The 18,825-nt window shown below is 44.1% G+C and overlaps 1 protein-coding gene across 8 annotated transcripts in view; it reads right to left on the bottom strand.

Moving 5' to 3' along the window:
- CATSPERG (cation channel sperm associated auxiliary subunit gamma) overlaps nucleotides 1–18,825 on the bottom strand; it is a 46,383-nt gene that overhangs the window by 14,396 nt on the left and 13,162 nt on the right. For all 8 annotated transcript variants that reach the window (XM_083515743.1, XM_083515742.1, XM_083515745.1 and 5 more), the window contains 9 exons: nucleotides 17,976–18,113; nucleotides 16,688–16,753; nucleotides 14,308–14,418; nucleotides 13,029–13,079; nucleotides 12,582–12,711; nucleotides 9,828–9,939; nucleotides 8,287–8,451; nucleotides 4,391–4,509; nucleotides 2,084–2,297 (listed from right to left, as the gene is read on the bottom strand). In XM_083515743.1, the coding sequence (XP_083371869.1) occupies nucleotides 2,084–2,297; nucleotides 4,391–4,509; nucleotides 8,287–8,451; nucleotides 9,828–9,939; nucleotides 12,582–12,711; nucleotides 13,029–13,079; nucleotides 14,308–14,418; nucleotides 16,688–16,753; nucleotides 17,976–18,113 (1,106 nt within the window). The remainder of the gene's footprint in view (nucleotides 1–2,083; nucleotides 2,298–4,390; nucleotides 4,510–8,286; nucleotides 8,452–9,827; nucleotides 9,940–12,581; nucleotides 12,712–13,028; nucleotides 13,080–14,307; nucleotides 14,419–16,687; nucleotides 16,754–17,975; nucleotides 18,114–18,825) is intronic.

Here is an 18,825-nt window from a genome sequence, read left to right as displayed (position 1 = left end):
TGTGGGACAGCATAGAAACCTCCCTGCTGTGGTCCACCCAAGCAGAGGTCATGGCAACCGATCTGGGTGGATGAAGTGGCAGGTGGTGGCAGCTCCTAAGAGGAAGGGGTTGAAGAAAGACAGGCGGTGGCATGAGAGATAGTAAGTTGGCATGTTGGAATCCTGGAAGCCAAGACCCGAGTATGGTGGGAGAAGCCCAGCAGAGATTTAACATCACAAAAACATGCCGGAGAGAAATATAGTCTGTGAAACCTTTAAAATGTGCCCTTTTGAGTCCCAAAATGTCCCCTTCTAGAAGCTCTTTCCATCTGTCCCACTTCCCTGGCACAGAGCCAGACCACATGTTTGGCAAGTCATAAAAAGGTTTACTTACAAAATTCAAAGGTCAGATTCATGTGCTTTTCCATACAGCGGTCAGAAAATATGCACAGGCATTTAAAACACTGTGTAGTTACAGAAGGTAAAAGTTTCTAAACTATTGATAGAGGGGGGAAATTCTAGAGAGAATGCAGGCTGGGGCAACCCAGCCAGATGGGCAGGGTATAAATAAATTAGTATTATTACTACTACTACTACGATTATTATTAATTACTATTATGAAACAAAGGATGCTGGTTAAAATCACGAGGCTGGAGTGACCAGTTCAGAGCTCCTTACATACTGAAGTCCACATGGGGAATGAAAGATACCAAAGGCTTGGTCACTCATTTCTTCTCCAGGCTTAGCCTATGGTTTAACCCCTTCATGCTCTTATTAGATTGGAACATTCTAGAGTTACAGGAGGCTAGAACTTTACATAGGCCTTCCCTCTGACTACTGGAAGTGGGATGCCTGCTGCGCTATTTAAGGAGACAGTGGAGACAGAAGATTCTTATATGCTTATGATGATGAGTGAAGCATCTCTCACTTGGACAAGAAGGATGTAATCAAAAGCGGGGTGGGGGGTGGGGAGAGGAAACCCAAAGGTCATTTAGCTGCCTCATCCAACACTGTTGAACTAAAGCAAACAGTAGGGACCTTTGCAGAAAGCATTTTTAAAAGCTTTCAAATGTTTTTCCTTCCATTAGCAAGAAAAGAGAGGGAGCAGTTTAGAGGTGCTCAAATGTGTAGTTAAATTTTTATCCCAATTTCGAGGAGGGGGAGGGAAAATCAGAGCAGCAGGGGGGCTTCAGATTCCAGCTGCTTCCTGTTGTAAACAAAAATTGCCCTTTTCCCTTACATTACCATATATCTAAGACCTCAAAATTCCTATCACATTCCCTACATGGAGGATCTATAACTCCAGTTGAGCCAGGGCTTCAGAGAGGCCGACAGGGTCAGAAGGGGGGCCTACTACATTGGATCTCCTTCTATGATGTCAGACAGCATTCTCCAAAACATCCTGGGATGCTCTCCAGCAGGAGTAGGCAACCTAAGGCCCATGGGCCACAAGCGGCCCACCGGGGTCGTTTAACCGGCCCACAAGCCCCCCCTGCGTGCTGTGCTAAACCGGCGCAGCGTGGCATGGGGACTTGCTTCTGCAGGGCCAGAAAGGGCGCCTGCGCAGACACCGGAAATTGCAGGCACGCGTGCTCACACACACACGCAATCCAGCCCACAGAGGGATCTCTGCTGGAGTGAACCGTCCCAGGCGAGGTAAACCGTACGGACCCCTGCTCTTCAGGAACGTTACAATTCAGCTTGAGTGCCCAGAAATAGATGCTGGATCAGGGCTTCCACTGGCTGAGGCCTGTGTTTAAATAGTAAGTCCAAGGGATAGCGAGCTTTATTTTGCTTACTTTAATTTGCATAAGCAACATGTGCCTTTGTGGAGCAAACAGCAGAATGCTTTGCCATGAAGAATGCAATCACTTGGTTGTTTTAGGCAGCTGGTTTTAAAAAAATAAAGGCCTTTACACAATTTTCTTTTTGCTGGTTTATCCTTGTTAGTTTCAACAGCTGTTTTGGATTGGGGGGGTGGGACTTAGCTTTGAGGACTTTGCTGCCAGACAGAAGCTAAAGCCTGTGTCTTGTGGTGGTTCTGAGGCCAGCGACTTTTCAGCCCCTCAAAAGAGAAACACAAATAAACAAAAGGTATCCTCACTCTGTGGTAAGATGAGTGCAACTGGAGCAGCTGATAGACGAGTCCCTGGTACACAATCAGCGACTTCTCGTCATGAAAGCCAGTTTTTTCCATGATCTCAGGAGGCATGGCAAAATAATGTTCCATCCGGGTGAATTCCTGTGGCTGAGGTAGGTTCACATAGCGCACAACAGCAAATGGGCAAAGGTGGGCGAATCTGATGTAGTCTAATCCACTAAGAACAAACAGTTGGATGGATTTTATTGCGGTGTGAGTAGAAAGTTCGAGAGCTTAAAACACCATCCCTTGCAGCATTAAAGTGGAAAATCTGGGACTATGCTGTGTAGCCTTGTTGCAATTTATCTAGGCTGGATTTTCTCCCTTTCCCTCTTAATTAAAAGAATCACGCAACAGGGTGCAGATTATGAAATAGTGGTTAATTACATAAGGTCTTGCACCTGATTCTAGCAGTTAACAGTGATGAAAACAAGGCAGGCAAATTCTACTTCTAGATTACAAAATACATAAAGGTAAAGGTAAAGGGACCACTGACCATTAGGTCCACTCGTGACTGACTCTGGGGTTGCGGTGCTCATCTCGCTTTATTGGCCGAGGGAGCTGGCGTACAGCTTCTGGGTCATGTGGCCAGCATGGCTAAGCCGCTTCTGGCGAACAAGAGCAGCGCACGGAAACGCCGTTTACCTTCCCGCTGGAGCAGTACCTATTTATCTACGTGCACTTTGACATGCTTTTGAACTGCTAGGTTGGCAGGAGCAGGGACTGAGAAACAGGAGCTCACCCTGTCACGGGGTTTCAAACCGCCAACTGTCTGATCGGCAAGTCCTAGGCTCTGTGGTTTAACCCACAGCGCCACCCGCATCCCTACAAAATATATATTTTAATTCAAAAAGAAGCAGAGACCAAACAGAAGCATGGTGGGCTGAGTTCTGAAGCAGGGGAAAGTAGAAAAGATTAAACCCTTTTGCCTTTATCACACCAGAGAACTCAAAGGAAGTGATGTCACACACTGCCTTCTCTTGTCATCAGGAACTCTGTGAGTCTTAACCCCTTCATATCCTTATTCACCAAAACAAGCAAAGTTATTTTGACTGCAAATTCCCATACAAAAAGCACATTCTAAACACAACCCCCAGGCCCTATAGCCTCTGTCCTCTATCCAAAAATTTCAGGGCATAATACTGTGGGAGATGAATTAAGGATTAAACCCATAGATTTAGATCTAAACCTCCTATCCCATGTTTCTGTGAGAAATAAAAAAGTGAAGCCTTTTTAGCAGAATAAGAACACTTATAATTTTGCAGCTTATTAAACCTGTGAGTTAGGCAGTTCTATCTTTCTAGCTCTTTCTTATGTGGTCTGCTGACCTTCCCCTCTTCATCCCCATAGCAGAGAATGAACTACACATTTTTAGTAACATAAATGAAAAAGGTTTACTTACATTTCAATGCAGGCAGCAAATACAGCAAAGTAGTGTGCAGAAAAATACTTACAAATTAAAGGTAAAGGTAAAGGTACCCCTGCCCGTACGGGCCAGTCGTGTCCGACTCTAGGGTAGCGCGCTCATCTCGCTCAAGAGGCCGTGAGCTGGCGCCGTCCGAAGACACTTCCGTGTCACGTGGCCAGCGTGACAAAGCTGCAGCTGGCGAGCCAGCACCAGCGCAGCACACGGAAACGCCGTTTACCTTCCCGCTATAAAGCGGTCCCTATTTATCTACTTGCACTTAAGAGTGCTTTCGAACTGCTAGGTGGGCAAGAGCTGGGACCGAATGACGGGAGCTCACCCCGCCGCGGGGATTCGAACCACCGACCATACGATCGGCAAGTCCTAGGCACTGAGGTTTTACCCACAGCGCCACCCGCGTCCCTACAAATTACAGTGAAATAAAAGTTGATCGTCTTAGTTAACATGGCTGAAAGCAGAAGCTTTGCCAAGATTGCTATCACCACCCCTTCCCAGAAAAGTACAGTGCTGCAGATGACTGGAGGTCAGGTGTGAGATGATACCCCTCGCTGCTAGCTGCTCCTGCAACCAGTTATTTCCTCTGGTTGAGGAGAAGCACTGGAGACCTGAGCAAGGCCTCTAATCTAAGGTGAAGAGCCCCCATCATCCATAGTCTGCTGTTGCAAAAGCTGCAGAGAGAGGATAGAAAAAAGATTTGAAAGAGGAAATGGATCCCAGCTACCTTGCAAATGAATGAGACAGTAGGCCTGAGACTTTGAAGAGCCTTTGCAAAACTACTTCTGCCCTGCCAGATGTTTGAGAAAAGTTCAAACGTGATGACACCATACTTTGTGTGTTCCACTCACTTGTGTTTCATCTCTTTGTTAGGGGTTGTTATCAACAGGTCATAGGTAAGGACATGACTCAGAGGGAATTGCCTTCGGACTAATCTTCCATTGTCTGCAGTATCCGCCAAATAAACCAGCTGAAAGAAAAGAAGCCCGGGTTAACAGATTTAGAGGAATCAGGTACACAAAACACATTTTAAATTTATCACCTCTCCTCTAGTGTTTTGTTACATAATGGGATGCACGTCAATAATGTAATGGGATGTACGTGTATGGAGTGTTAGGGGAGGGGTCGTACCTCTGGTGGGGGACACATGATGCTCCTTCTGGGGTAAAAATAAAAAAATTCCTTCCAGTGGCACCTTAAAGACCAACTAAGTTAGTTCTAGGTATGAGCTTTCGTGTGCAAGCACACTTCTTCAGATACACTGAAACAGAAGTTGCCAGATCCTTCTATATAGTGAGAAGGTGGGGAGGGGTATTACTCAGAAGGGTGGTGGGAATGGGAGATTGGCAGATAGCTGAGATGAGCCTGTTGCCGACTCTTAACGACTGTAATAGGTCTTACAGGAAAAGGCAAGGGGTGAGAAGGTGAGAAATGGCTTAGTCATGTATAATGAGATAAGAATCCAATGTCTCTGTTCAGACCAGGTCTCTCCATGGTTTTAAGTTTGGTAATGAGTTGCAATTCAGCAGCTTCTCTTTCCAGTCTATTTCTGAAATTCCTTTGTAGTAAAACAGCTACTTTGAGATCTTGTATAGAATGTCCTGGGAGATTGAAGTGTTCTCCTACTGGTTTCTCTGTTTTGTGATTCTGGGGTAGTTTGTCCACCTTTGGTCCCTAACTGCCCTAGCAGCTCTGCTGCTGCTAAGAAAACCTTGCCACCAACCTGAGCAGCTGGCCAGCTCTTTGTCTTGCAAATGTGATGAGAATCCAAGCAACACAGCAATGGGAGCAAGAGCAAGACTGTACATCCCAGTGTTACTTTCAATTCCAAATGTTTCAGATCAGGGTGTGAGCGGCAGTGGTGAGTTCAGGTGCTTCAGGTTAAGAACCTTGCTTCAGGATGAGAACAGAAATCGTGCTCCGGCAGTGCAGTGGCCCCATTAGCTAAAGTGGTGCTTCAGGTTAAGAACAGTTTCAAGTTAAGAACGGACCTCCAAAACGAATTAAGTACCGTATTTTTCGCTCTATAGGACGCACTTTTTCCCCTCCAAAAATTAAGGGGAAATGTTTGTGCGTCCTATGGAGCGAATGCAGGCTCCTTGGCTTCGCCGATAGCAACACGAAGCCTCCGAAGCGCAGAGGGAGCGCTCCTTCCGCGCTCCGGAGGCTACGCGTTGCTTTCGCTGAAGCCTGGAAAGCGAGAGGGGTTGGTGGCTATCCGTGAAGACTTTGTTTTTTTTTATATAAAATTTTTATTGGTTTTACAAAATTTTTAAGAAAGACAAACAAACACTTAAAATGACAAACATACACGTATAGTTTCAAACCTATTTTCATAAACCTCTTTTCTTGGACTTCCCCATACCCCCCCTCTCTGCATCCCAATGTCCATAATTCAACTAGCAACTCCCAATTGTTACTTTCCAATCTCTATCATCTTAGTCCTCTTTTATATTCTAACCTTGTATCCCTGTACCCCTTTGTTTCTGGAAACCACAACATTTTAACATTCATTAAGTTTATAGTAGTCCTTAAGATAACTTTTAAATTTTCTCCATTCTTCTTCCACCGTCTCTTTTCGTTGGTCACGGATTCTGCCTGTCATCTCGGCCAATGTCATGTAGTCCATCACTTTCATCTGCCATTCTTCCAGAGTGGGTAAATCTTGCGTCTTCCAATACTTTGCGATGAGTATTCTTGCTGCTGTTGTAGCATACATGAAAAAAGTTCTATCCTTCTTTGTCACCAATTGGCCGACAATGCCCAAGAGAAAGGCCTCTGGTTTTTTAGAAAAGGTACATTTGAGTACCTTTTTCATTTCATTATAGATCATTTCCCAGAAGGCCTTAATCTTCGGGCATGTCCACCAAAGGTGATAAAAGGTACCTTCAGTCTCTTTACACTTCCAACATTTGTTATCGGGCAAATGATAAATTTTTGCCAGCTTGACTGGGGTCATGTACCACCTATAAACCATTTTCATGATGTTTTCCTTTAAGGCATTACATGCCGTAAACTTAATGCCGGTGTTCCATAACCATTCCCAGTCAGCTGACATAATGTTATGTCCAACATCCTGTGCCCACTTAATCATAGCCGATTTAACTGTTTCATCCTGTGTATTCCATTTCAGCAACAAGTTATACATTCTAGATAAATTCTTAGTGTTGGGTTCTAACAGTTCGGTTTCTAATTTTGATTTTTCCACCTGGAAACCGATTTTCCTGTCCTGTTTGAAAAATTCCACTATTTGACGATATTGAAACTAATTTTGTACTTTATGTTTCAATTTCTCATGACTTTGTAGTTTGAACTTATCTCCATCCTGTTCTAAAATTTCCCAATACTTCGGCCATCCGACCTCCATATTGAGTTTCTTCACTGCTTTAGCCTCCACTGGTGACACCCATCTAGGGGTTTTATTTTCCAATAGATCTTTATATCTTATCCAAACATTAAACAAAGCTTTTCTGACAATGTGATTTTTAAAGGCACTGTTAACTTTGTCGTACCAAAGATATGCATGCCAACCAAAAGCATTATTAAAACCTTCCAGATCCAAGATGTCCGTGTTCTCGAGGAGCATCCATTCTTTCAGCCAGCAAAAAGCTGCTGCCTCATAGTACAATTTTAAGTCCGGCAGGGCAAAACCCCCTCTTTCTTTAGCGTCTGTCAATATTTTAAATTTAATTCTGGGCTTTTTGCCCTGCCAGACAAATTTCGAAATGTCTTTCTGCCACCTCTTAAAACATTCCATCTTGTCAAGAATCTGCAAGGTCTGAAACAAAAATAGCATTCTAGGCAATACATTCATTTTGATCACAGCAATCCGGCCTAACATTGACAGTTTCAAATTTGACCATATTTCTAGATCTTTTTTAATTTCTGACCAACATTTTTCATAGTTGTCCTTGTACAAATTCACATTCTTAGATGTTAAGTAAACCCCTAGGTATTTCACCTTCTTGACCACTGTCAAACCTGTCTCCTCTTGAAATTTCTCCTTTTCCATATCTGTTAAGTTTTTCCCTAAAACTTTAGTTTTTTGCTTATTCAACTTAAATCCAGCTACCTGGCCAAACTGTTGTATTATTTCTAAAACCTTTTTCGTACTAGTGTTTGGCTCTTGCAAAGTCAATACTAAGTCATCTGCAAACGCTCTTAACTTATAATGTTTAGCTCCGACCTGCACTCCTTTGACCTGCTGGTCATTTCTTATCATGTTCAGCAACACCTCCAGAACTGAGATAAAGACTTTGGAGCACAGTGGGACCTCGCACTGCGCTCCAAAGGCTTCAGGTTCCTTTTGCTGAAGCCGGGACAGCAAGACTCTCCTGGCTTCAGCAGAGAGGGAGAGCTGTGCAGCGCCCCTTCAGCGAAGCGGGAGGAGAAATGGAAGGGGCTCCGTTTCTCCTGCTGCTTCGCTGAAGGGGCGCTGAGCAGAGAGGGGGAGAATTTTTTTTTTTCTTGTTCTCCCCCACTAAAACCAGGTGCATCCTATGGTCGGGTACATCCTATAGAGCAAAAAATACGGTACTTAACCCGAGGTACCACTGTATAAGAGAACAAGGGAGCCATTCAGAGAGAGTTCTGGCATTATTTTTCTAGAAAAATAGCACTGGTGACTCCGGATTCATGAAAGCGCCTCCACACCACCACACATGCCTTGAGTGGTGTCATGGCTACCTTTTCAAACCAGCTACCTCCCGGATTACCCGTCAAGGCAAACACAGCCTAATGCACTCACCTCTTCCAAGTGTCCATCAACATAGAAAATGGTGAGTATGGAATGTTTCAGGGTCAAGCTGTAATGTGGTGAGCCTCTCATCACCTGCAAATAATTGTACACATCCCAGGCTTCTGATGGATATACCTTTTTAATCTCTGTGCCAAGTTCTTTGGAAACCCAAATCTAGAAAGAGGAGGGAAAGTAATGCTCAAGCGATGTAGTGCTCTGTGTGTGTGTGTGTGTGTGTGTGTGTGTGTGTACACACACACACACACACACACACACACACACACACACACACAGAGCTGGGTTGATAATGTAGCAGAATGATTAAGAGACTAGCAATCTCACTTGCATTAACATGTCCTTATTTTCATCGGAAAAATGTTGGAGGGTCTAGTTATCCGACCCCTGAGCCAAGGAGATAAGTAACACTACAACCTTTGCAAGACATCTGAAGGCAGCCCTGTGTAGGGTAGTTATTTAATGTGGCTGGGGCAACCCAGCCAGATGGGTGGGGAACACAACACCTGAAAAAAATCCTGTTGGAATCATTGGGCTTTCCTTCTGAATAAACATGGATAGGGCTAGATTATACACTACAAGCTATGAAATCTTTGGTTTATATAATGGCTCTAACATAAATTCCAAAAATGTCCTTTATTTCTGCCACTTGCTGTTCTGCTATATTTTCATTAGTTTGCTGTGTCTGTGTGTGTTATTTGTTAGCCACCCTGAGAATCCCACAAGGACAGAAAGGATACAAATAGTTTAACTAAACTGTTTTGTACCTGTTGGGACGCAGCTGGCGCTGTGGGTAAAACCTCAGCGACTAGGACTTGCCGATCGCATGGTCGGCGGTTCGAATCCCCGCGGCGGGGTGCGCTCCCGTTGCTCGGTCCCAGCGCCTGCCAACCTAGCAGTTTGAAAGCACCCCCGGGTGCAAGTAGATAAATAGGGACCGCTTACTAGCAGGAAGGTAAACGGCGTTTCCGTGTGCTGTGCTGGCTCGCCAGAGCAGCTTCGTCACGCTGGCCACGTGACCCGGAAATGTCTTCGGACAGTGCTGGCTCTCGGCCTTTAGAGTGAGATGAGCGCACAACCCTAGAGTCTGTCAAGACTGGCCCGTACCAGCAGGGGTACCTTTACCTTTGTACCTGTTGGCCGATGCCTTTTGTCCTGTTTCTATTATTTGCATTTCAAAATAAAGGTTATGAAAAAGAAAGAAATCATACGTTCCTCAGCAATATTAAGCCCTGTTCCTCTAGAACAGACATGGCCAACTCCCAAGAGACTGCGATCTACTCACAGTATAAAAGAACTGGCAGTGATTTACCCATTGTCATTAGAAGACTGACCAGAGTTTTTGAGATTTTTTAGAGAGCAAGCGTTGCTGAGCTTTTCTTTCTTTCTTTGGAGATCAATCAGGGGATCCAAAGATCAACCAGGATCAACCAGGGACACCTCACTATCGACAAGTAGATCACGATTGACCTGGTTGACATGTCTGCTCTAGAACAGCCAGCCACTGGATCCATGAGAAAGATAAGCAGACATACCTCCTCTCGGTCAGTCACAAAGGCAATTTCCCCAGTAAACGACTGAACGAAATATTTGATGGGGGAATCATTCGGGAAGCTGGAGAGATATATATAACTCTGCTTGTCATTGCTGTAAAGAAAACGAGAAGAGATCTTTGTTTTAAATCCCCACCTCCTACAACATTTTGGTTGGAGCAAAAACAAATGCATGCATTTAAATAGGAGTCACAACATATTATTTTGCCCATCTTGTGAACCTACTTCCATTACTGTATCAAGTCAAACACGGGAGCAGCTGTTAGCCTTACAATCCAGTCCACCGGCCTTATTATGACTGGTAGGACACTTCTCAAGTTGTCATCTGGTGTCTTGCCAAAGTTGGCCCACCCTGACTTAGGGCTTATCTGCACTTCCTGCTGCTTTACTGCTCAGTCGGAGCAAATGGCAGTTTTGAGTTTTCTCCAGATTCACATTTGCTCTGATCTAGCAGACCTATGCTTTCCAGGCACCGCACAAGCGAAAGTGAAGTGTGGAAGAGCCCTCAGAGACAGTCTGGCTTATCTATTGAAGAGTGTTTCATACAACCTCCCTTAACAGCGTAAATATTGGAGGCGGTTGTCAGGGTCAACCCTGCGCTAGGCTCAAAACTAAAACGAGGCAATAAGTCAACCCTTCTAACAAGTGATTCTAAGCAGCAATCTAGGGCAGTAATTGGTATTAGAGCTGTTATGAGAAGTATAAGGTCTAAGATAGGGGTAGGCAAACTAAGGCCCGTGAGCCAGATGCGGCCCAATCGTCTTCTGAATCCGGCCCACGGACGGTCTGGAAATCAGTGTGTTTTTACATGAGTAGAATGTGTCATTTGATTTAAAATGCATCTCTGGGTTATTTGTGGGGCCTGCCTGGTGTTCTTACATGAGTAGAATGTGTGCTTTTATTTAAAATGCATCTCTGGGTTATTTGTGGGGCAAAGGAATTCGTTCATCCCCTCCCCCCCCCCCGCCAAAATATAGTCCAGCCCACTACATGGTCTGAGGGTCGGCAGAGTGGCCCACGGCTGAAAAAGGTTGCTGACCCCTGGTCCAAGATATAAAATAAATGTTCACAAATGGACCCGGCAAATACATACATCAATATATAAACCACATGTCTGAAACAGTAGTAGTAATAATAATAATAACAACAACAACAAAACAACAAATTTTATAACAACAACAACAAACAACAAATTTTATAATAATAATAATAATAACAACAACAACAACAACAACAACAACAACAACAAATTTTATTTCTATCCTGCCCTCCCCAGCCGAAGCCGGGCTCAGGGCGGCTAACAACAATAAAATAGTACAACATTCTAAAAACATTTCATTATAAAAATTAATTAAAATCAAATTGATGGCAACCATTAAGCTAAAGTTCTGTAGAGGTTGCCAAAGGAGGGAGTCAGGCTGCGCCCTGACCAAAGGCCTGGTGGAACAGCTCTGTCTTGCAGGCCCTGCGGAAAGATGTCAAGTCCCGTACAGGAAAAAAAGTCCTGAAACCATTTTGACTCTCCCAAAATTGACCTCAAATGTTTCTCTGCAAGGACAAAGGAAATGGGAAAACCTCCCCATTGTCTCTTTGCTCACAAATCCTGTCTTAAGGGCGTATCAGTGTATGAATAGGGTGCGACTGTAACCTGGATTCACGTGACCATTATCAGGTACCCTGGCAAACAGGATTTCTGCTGTTGACCGCCTCCTTCTGTGATGTATGTATGATGTTTCAGGGGGGTGGTCTTGGGCTCCAGGGTGGGCAATTTCAAAAGTCTATATAAGAGCTTGCACTCCAATGTTCTGGGTTCTTCCTCCCTCCTGCATGTGGTGAGTGAAGACCCTGTTGTAACAGTTTAATAAAGATCAGGCTTACTAGCTGCTTTGTTTCTCAATATTCTCTGGCTGGCCTCTGTTATTTTCTCCTACCGATAGAGAACCTACATAAGGACTCTATGCATTGCATTACAATAGGAATACCATAGAATTCAAATTGTAATGCAATATAAGAAATAAAAATACAAATAAAATCTATATGAATATTAATGCAATGGATGAGCTGTCTCCCGTCTTCAACCACAAATCCACAGACACACCACAGACCACTGAATGATGCTTGAGGACCACTGGTGGAATGAGAATCAGTTTGGCAGCTCCTGTCTTATACCATAATAAAATGGTTAGTTTTTAAGGTGCCACAATACTGTTGTTTTTGGTCTTTTCCAAGCTTTATAGAAACAGCACTGTGAGAAAACTGAAGATAAGCCAAGAGAGTGTAAAAATTATGGTCGACATCGTAGGAAAGTCCATTGCTACTAGGGTACAGATTTAGATTTCTGGGCACTAGATTCAGAATTTTCTCTTTTTTTGACATACTTTTTGTTTTTGTTTTTTCAAAAACACAGAATATAACAACCTTTCAAATACATATCAAATACTTTTGCTCCGCCGAGCACGTGACTTCCCTCCTTCCCTTCAACTGGCTTTCCCATTTCTACTAAATTGTATGCGCATTTCAACTGCCAGTTTCTGTCCTTCATTACGTTACAAGATTTATTTCAGTCCTGCTAGTGTCTTCACATTTTTGCAATAATCTTTCAAATCCTCAATAACTTTACTCCAATCTCTTTGGAATTTCTGGTCGCCTTTAGATGCAGTATTTCCTAAAGATGAAAGTAATATAAACAGAAAGGAACCATATTCACACCAGCAGGCTTTTCGCAGGGAATCTTACCTTTGCAAGATAGCATTCCCCCAGATGTAAAATATATTACTGAAGGGGTTCAAAGCCAAACCTCTTGGTATAAGGGTTGTGTTTGTGTAATGTTCCAGTCCTAGCAACAACACAAACCCTTTATCAGAGGCTGTAACAGAAAAAAGAAGAGAAGTTGGGGTTTTGGCAAAGAGTTCCAGGATTAATACATACTCAACGCCCCTTCCAACTTGTCTGCCATTTAACTATCCTCCTGTACTTGCGATCAGAAGGGTCAAGGGTTTCGTTGCCATCCCCGCCCCCATACCTTTGAATGCACAATAAAGGGAGAAATAGAATTTGCAAATTCCGCTAGCAAGTTTGGAGCCCGGGTGTTAATTTTTGTGGCTTAACACAGAGTACACAAGTGTTGTCTTGTGCAAGTAGCAGCAGATTCTGCCTTGTCTCAAATGCTGCAGCCTAACTTACCCTTGGGAACTTTTTCAGGAATATGATAAATAAATTCAAAATGCTCTATATCTGCAAAGTGAGCAGAGAAAACATCCAAATGTTAAAATTGCCTACTTATTTACTTTATTCCATTTATGCATAAGCTTGGGGGGAAAGAAAAGGATGTAACAGATGGTATACCAGTAATTACAATTAGTTGGACTGAAATTACGCTTGTAACTGAATTTTCTATGGAGTACAACAGCAATTGACTTGGACTAATATATGCTTCCTTCTATCAGAATACAGTGAATCCATACATTTGATAACAACTCATGATCGATAAAATTACCGTATTTTTTGCTCTATAAGACTCACTTTTTCCCTCCTAAAAAGTAAGGGGAAACGTGTGTGTGTCTTATGGAGCGAATGCAGGCTGCGCAGTTATCACAGAAGCCAGAACAGCAAGAGGGATTGCTGCTTTCACTGCACAGCGATCTCTCTTGCTGTTCTGGCTTCTGAGATTCAGAATATTTTTTTCCCTTGTTTTCCTCCTCCAAAAACTAGGTGCGTCTTGTGGTCTGGTGCGTCTTATAGAGCGAAAAATACGGTAATCCATTTTTGCCTGCGGATATCCTGCTTTTGATTTCGTTCTCTAAATCTAATAAAGTAGGTTTATTCAGCCATGAAAAGCATAGCTCTTTAATTTATCATACCAATCTTTACTTGATGGTACACATTTGCCACTTTCCATTTTCCCATGTACAGTGGAACCTCGGTTCCGAAACGTTCAAAAACCAAAGCATGCATTTCCGGAAGAATTTTGGCTTCCAAAAAGCGTTCAAAAACCGAAGCAGTTATTTCCGGGTTTTTGGTGTTCAAAAGCCTAAACGTTTGACTTCCGAGACCCTCGAAAACCGAGGTACCACTGCATAAACCTCTGGCTGCAACTAATGAGCAGGAAACCATTTCTACACACTTGTTCCTTATAATGTCTTTCAGACAATATAGTAGGACAATGACGCAGTGGAAAGGGTCTCAGTATTTCAACATCTTTTCCAAATGATATTTTATTTTCCTTCAGTTCCCCTGTGCCCCCAAATCACATTTTGGCACTTCTAGCATGTGGCGGGGTAACTTCAGTGCACCTGAATTTGCTCATTTTACTCTTTATTTATCTGTCCCTTTCTCTTTTTGTGTCATGATTGTTAGACAGGTTCCTGCCAGAATAGATTTGATTTTGATTTTTTTAACGCCACCAAGTTGAATTTCAAGTACAATAAACAATACGAATAACGCTTAAGAGAGCCAGTCTAACCTAGTAAGTATACCACAATGGTGTGCTTGTCTGTTCCCGTCTCATGCACCAGCAAATATATCCGGTTATCAGCCAAGGAGTAAGTGGCCCATTTGATGGAGCATGCCGAAGCTAGAAGGGAGAAGAAGATTGGGGCAATGGGAAAATTGCATTATTTAAAGAGATGTCACTGTAGGTTTTGCATTTGTGGCATGAGCACATCTTCCTGCTGGCCACTCTGAACAGACCACATTGCTCCTACTATTATGCCATGTCTCTGTTTACCCATATGTTGATTTTTATACCAGCTTAAATGTCATCTTCCAAAGAACTCTGGGAATCATCCTTTAGTGGAGCTATTTAAGTACACTGGGTGAAATCTTTAGTGGTGTTCCCAAGGAACTACAATTCCCAGGATTTCCTGGGAAGAGGAAACGAATGCTAAATCCCTGCAGACTGGTGGCGGGCAAACGCTGTCCCCATCTTCAAAAATTCAAAAGAAGACCCAGGTCATTCCTGACCAGTCAGCTTGATGTCGTTACCAGGAAAGGTCTTCGAACAGACCAGGAAAGGCCCTAGAACAGAAGATTAAACAGTTGGTTTGTGAGCACTTGGGAAAGGATGCTTTGATTACTGAGACCCAGCATGGGTTTCTCAAAGACAAGTCACGCCAGACGAATCTCATTTCTTTTTTTGATAGAGTTACAAGCTTGGTGGATCAGGGGAATGCTGTGGATGTTGTGTATCTTGATTTCAGTAAGGCTTTTGACAAAATCCCACATGCTGTCCTTGCAGAGAACGCAACTGTTAGCTGGATTTGTAGGTAGTTGACTGACCAAACCCAAAATCATTTATTTAAAAGACTGTCACACGGATTGTCAGGGAACTGCCATCAGAGGGAAGAGGAGAGGTAAGACGCTCCAGTGATGCAGGGGAGAGAACTAGCAAGGAGAGAGAGAGAGCTTCCACGGGGGAAGGAAATCCAGGGGACACCAGGGAGAAAGGGGAAGCTGAGAGTACGGCGGAGGGGAGACTCAGAGACTCTTCCAGTGAAATCAGCGGAGAGAGCACAGGACCTCCGCTTGGCACGCCCACGCTGCGCAGAAGGCTTCCACGCAGAGAATCTAGGAGGAGACTTGGAGTCAAGCAACTTTTATGTTGGAGGAAATTTAGGTCCCGCCCACTGACGGATTCTGCCAGTGACTAAGACAGTCGCGTTTCAAGGGCTGTCAAACCAGGGAAAGTTTTAGCTGTACGACTAGCTTGGAGCAGTTTGCAGTTTACGCACAAGCAACCCCAATTCCCATTACACAGACGATGGAGCAAGCTTGTTTTCTCCTGCTCCATAGTAATGGAACTAAATCAGTGGGTGCAAGTTACAAGAAAGGAGATTCTGACTAAAGATCAGGATGAACTTTCTGATGGTAAGAGCTGTTCAACAGTGGAAAGGACTCCCTTGGGAGGTGGTGCACTCTCCTTCCAAGGAGGTTTATGAAGCAGAGGCTGGAGGGCCATCTCTTATGGATGCTTTAGTTACCTGCATAGAAGGGTTTAACTAGATGACCCTTGGAGTCCCTTCCAATGCTACAATTCTATGCTTCTATGAAATAATAATTGTCAGAAGTGCATACAGTTATTCCCCCCCCCCCATTATTTATACCTCCTTTCATCTGAGGATCGCAGGGTGGTTTACAATATAAACAAGATACAGTGGTGCCTCGCAAGACGAAAAGAATCCGTTCTGTGATTCTCTTTGTCTAGCGGTTTTTTCGTCTTGCAAAGCAAGCCCATTGATGGATTAGCGAATTAGCGCTATTAGCGCTTTTAGCGGCTTATCTGCTGATCGGATCAGCTGATAAGCGGCTTAGAAAAAGGGGGGGAGGGAAAAAAACTGGCAGGAACTCGCAAGACATTGTCGTCTTGCGAAGCAAGCCCATAGGAGATTCGTTTTGCGAAGCACCTCCAAAATGGAAAACCCTTTCGTCTAGCGGGTTTTCCATCATGCGAGGCATTCGTCTTGTGGGGCACCACTGTATACATAAGATATGCCCAGAATAGTTATTCATGATAAAGAAACCATTCCTGGTCTGCATCTGTGTTAGAATTGTTCTTAAGAGGTTTTTGTTTTGTCTTTGCTGATTTTGGATTCCTTTGGAAGGACAGGATATAAATGTTATAAAGAAATAACAGTCACGGAGAAAATGAGCTCTCCCCAACCCAGCTCATTCCATGTTGTACAAGTACATTGTTGGATTTTGGGTCCTGAATTGTGATCAGGGAAACCAAGACATATATGGCCCATTCTGGCTTTACCTCCCTCACTACAAAGCTCACCATAGTGGCACGAGACTGTGGAGGCTACCCAGTGGGAGGCACATTTTAAAAATCAAAATGGACGTACCCCTTACAAAATCACATACTGTCTCTTCCTTTTCCCTCAAGGATCCAGAAGCCTTCACAATCCCATCTATATAGAAAAAGGAAGCATGGGTAGGGTTAAAATGAGTGGACTGCTTCTCCTTTCCCACTCTCCAATGGACAAAGCCTCCCATTGCCAGCACATGTATACCCTCCTTATGATCCAGAAGTCATGCTCTGCCCCCAACCGACCCACTTTCTTTATTCAATTTGTCAGGAAATGTTCCGAGTCATCCACACAGTAATAACACAATTTAAAATGCATTAAAATAAGGCAATTATGAATTACCATAATACCTGAAAATTATCAAACATTTCAGCAAACGTAGCTTAAAACCTGAGGACAGTCCATAAAAACAAAGAATTAAAAATATGAACCTGAAAGCTCCCCCAATATCCTACAGAAATTGACATTTCCCTACTATTTGGAAGCGGCTTTCTGGAACCCAGCATTTCTGGTCTAGACTCGCTAATAATAATAATTATAATAATAAAAATTTATTATTTATACCCCACCCATCTGGCTGAGTTTCCCCAGCCACTCTGGGCGGCTCCCAATCAAGTGTTAAACACAGTACATCGTTAAATATTAAAAACTTCCCTGAACAGGGCTGCCTTCCGATGTCTTTTGAAGACAGGATAGCTGCTTATTTCCTTCACATCTGAAGGGAGGGTGTTCCACAGGGCGGGCGCCACTACTGATGGTGACCTGGTTCCCTGTTGCTTTGCTTCTCGCAATGAGGGAACCGCCAGAAGACCCTCGGTGCTGGACCTCAGTGTCCAGGCTGAATGATGGGGGTGGAGACGCTCCTTCAGGTATACTGGACCGAGGCCGTTTAGGGCTTTAAAGGTCAGCACCAACACTTTGAATTGTGCTCGGAAACATACTGGGAGCCAGTGTAGATATCTCAGAACCGGTGTTATGTGGTCTCGGTGGCCACTCCCAGTCACCAGTCTAGCTGCCGCATTCTGGATTAATTGCAGTTTCCAGGTCACCTTCAAAGGTAGCCCCACGTAGAGCACGTTGCAGTAGTCCAAGCGGGAGATAACTAGAGCATGCACCACTCTGGCGAGACAGTCCACAGGCAGGTAGGGTCTCAGCCTGTGTACCAGGTGGAGCTGGTAGACAGCTGATCAATCATCCAGCTGAGACCACACCATTCAAGTCTTGCTCAACACCCCGTTGCACAGAACAACAGAAGTGCATGCCCCTCCTCAAGCTAGCCCCCATCCATTCTGTCCTATAGTCCTACGTGGGGCAAGATAAATACCTCTAATTGTGATAAGAAAGAATTCTCCTTCCTGCCAGCCGCCACCAAGGGCAATCACATATTCAGAGCCATTCATTGGGAAAAAGACTGGGTTCAAGGTTCTCACGCAGACATGGTTCAATATGCGTGTCCAGAGCTCTAAAGAAATAGAAGAGAACATGTGAAGAGCCTGGCAGCTGGATCAGCCCCCACCTTGCCCAGGATCCTGCAACCAGATGCCCCTGGGAAATCCACAAGGAGTATGAGTTAAGTATCCTTCTGTGCCTTTTGTTCCCTGGCGACTAGTATCCAAAGGTATCCTACCTCTCATTCATGTATCGTGACTAGTGGTCACAGACAGTGCTATCCTCCATGAAGTTATCTATACCCTTTATGACAGTCCATGACAACATCTTGTGGTAGCGCATTCCAGAGAGAGATGGTCCCGATCAGTTACTCTAAGCACCTTGCAAAGGCATAGGAGCCTTGTTTGCCAGATGGTTTGTCAGATTACAATGTTATGAGGGGGTGCATTGTGGGGTGTTAGGAAAGGGATAGCACCTCTGGTGGGGGACACGTTGTGCTTCTTCTGGGGTACTTTGGTCCCCACCCTGCACTCAGCTCTCACCTGTGGCTCCTAGAAGCTGTCAACCTGTGACAGCTTCTCACACCCTGGGAACATTTTCAACAGGCTGGCTAAACCAGGTGAGGGTAGCCAATGAGTCTCAAACCCTCAGTGAGTTAGGGACTTCCCTGCATGCGCAGACAAACTGTGGCAGATTAAGTGGGCTCAACCAATCAAAAAGGAGGTTTCTGCACATGCTGTAGAGGGAAGTGAGGGGCAGATGGGGCTCATCAGCCTGGGGAGGTA

This window comes from Podarcis liolepis (genome assembly GCF_965112155.1).
Source record: "Podarcis liolepis genome assembly, chromosome: 7".
NCBI lineage: Eukaryota > Metazoa > Chordata > Lepidosauria > Squamata > Lacertidae > Podarcis > Podarcis liolepis.
This window is presented reverse-complemented; position numbering and strand designations above follow the sequence as displayed.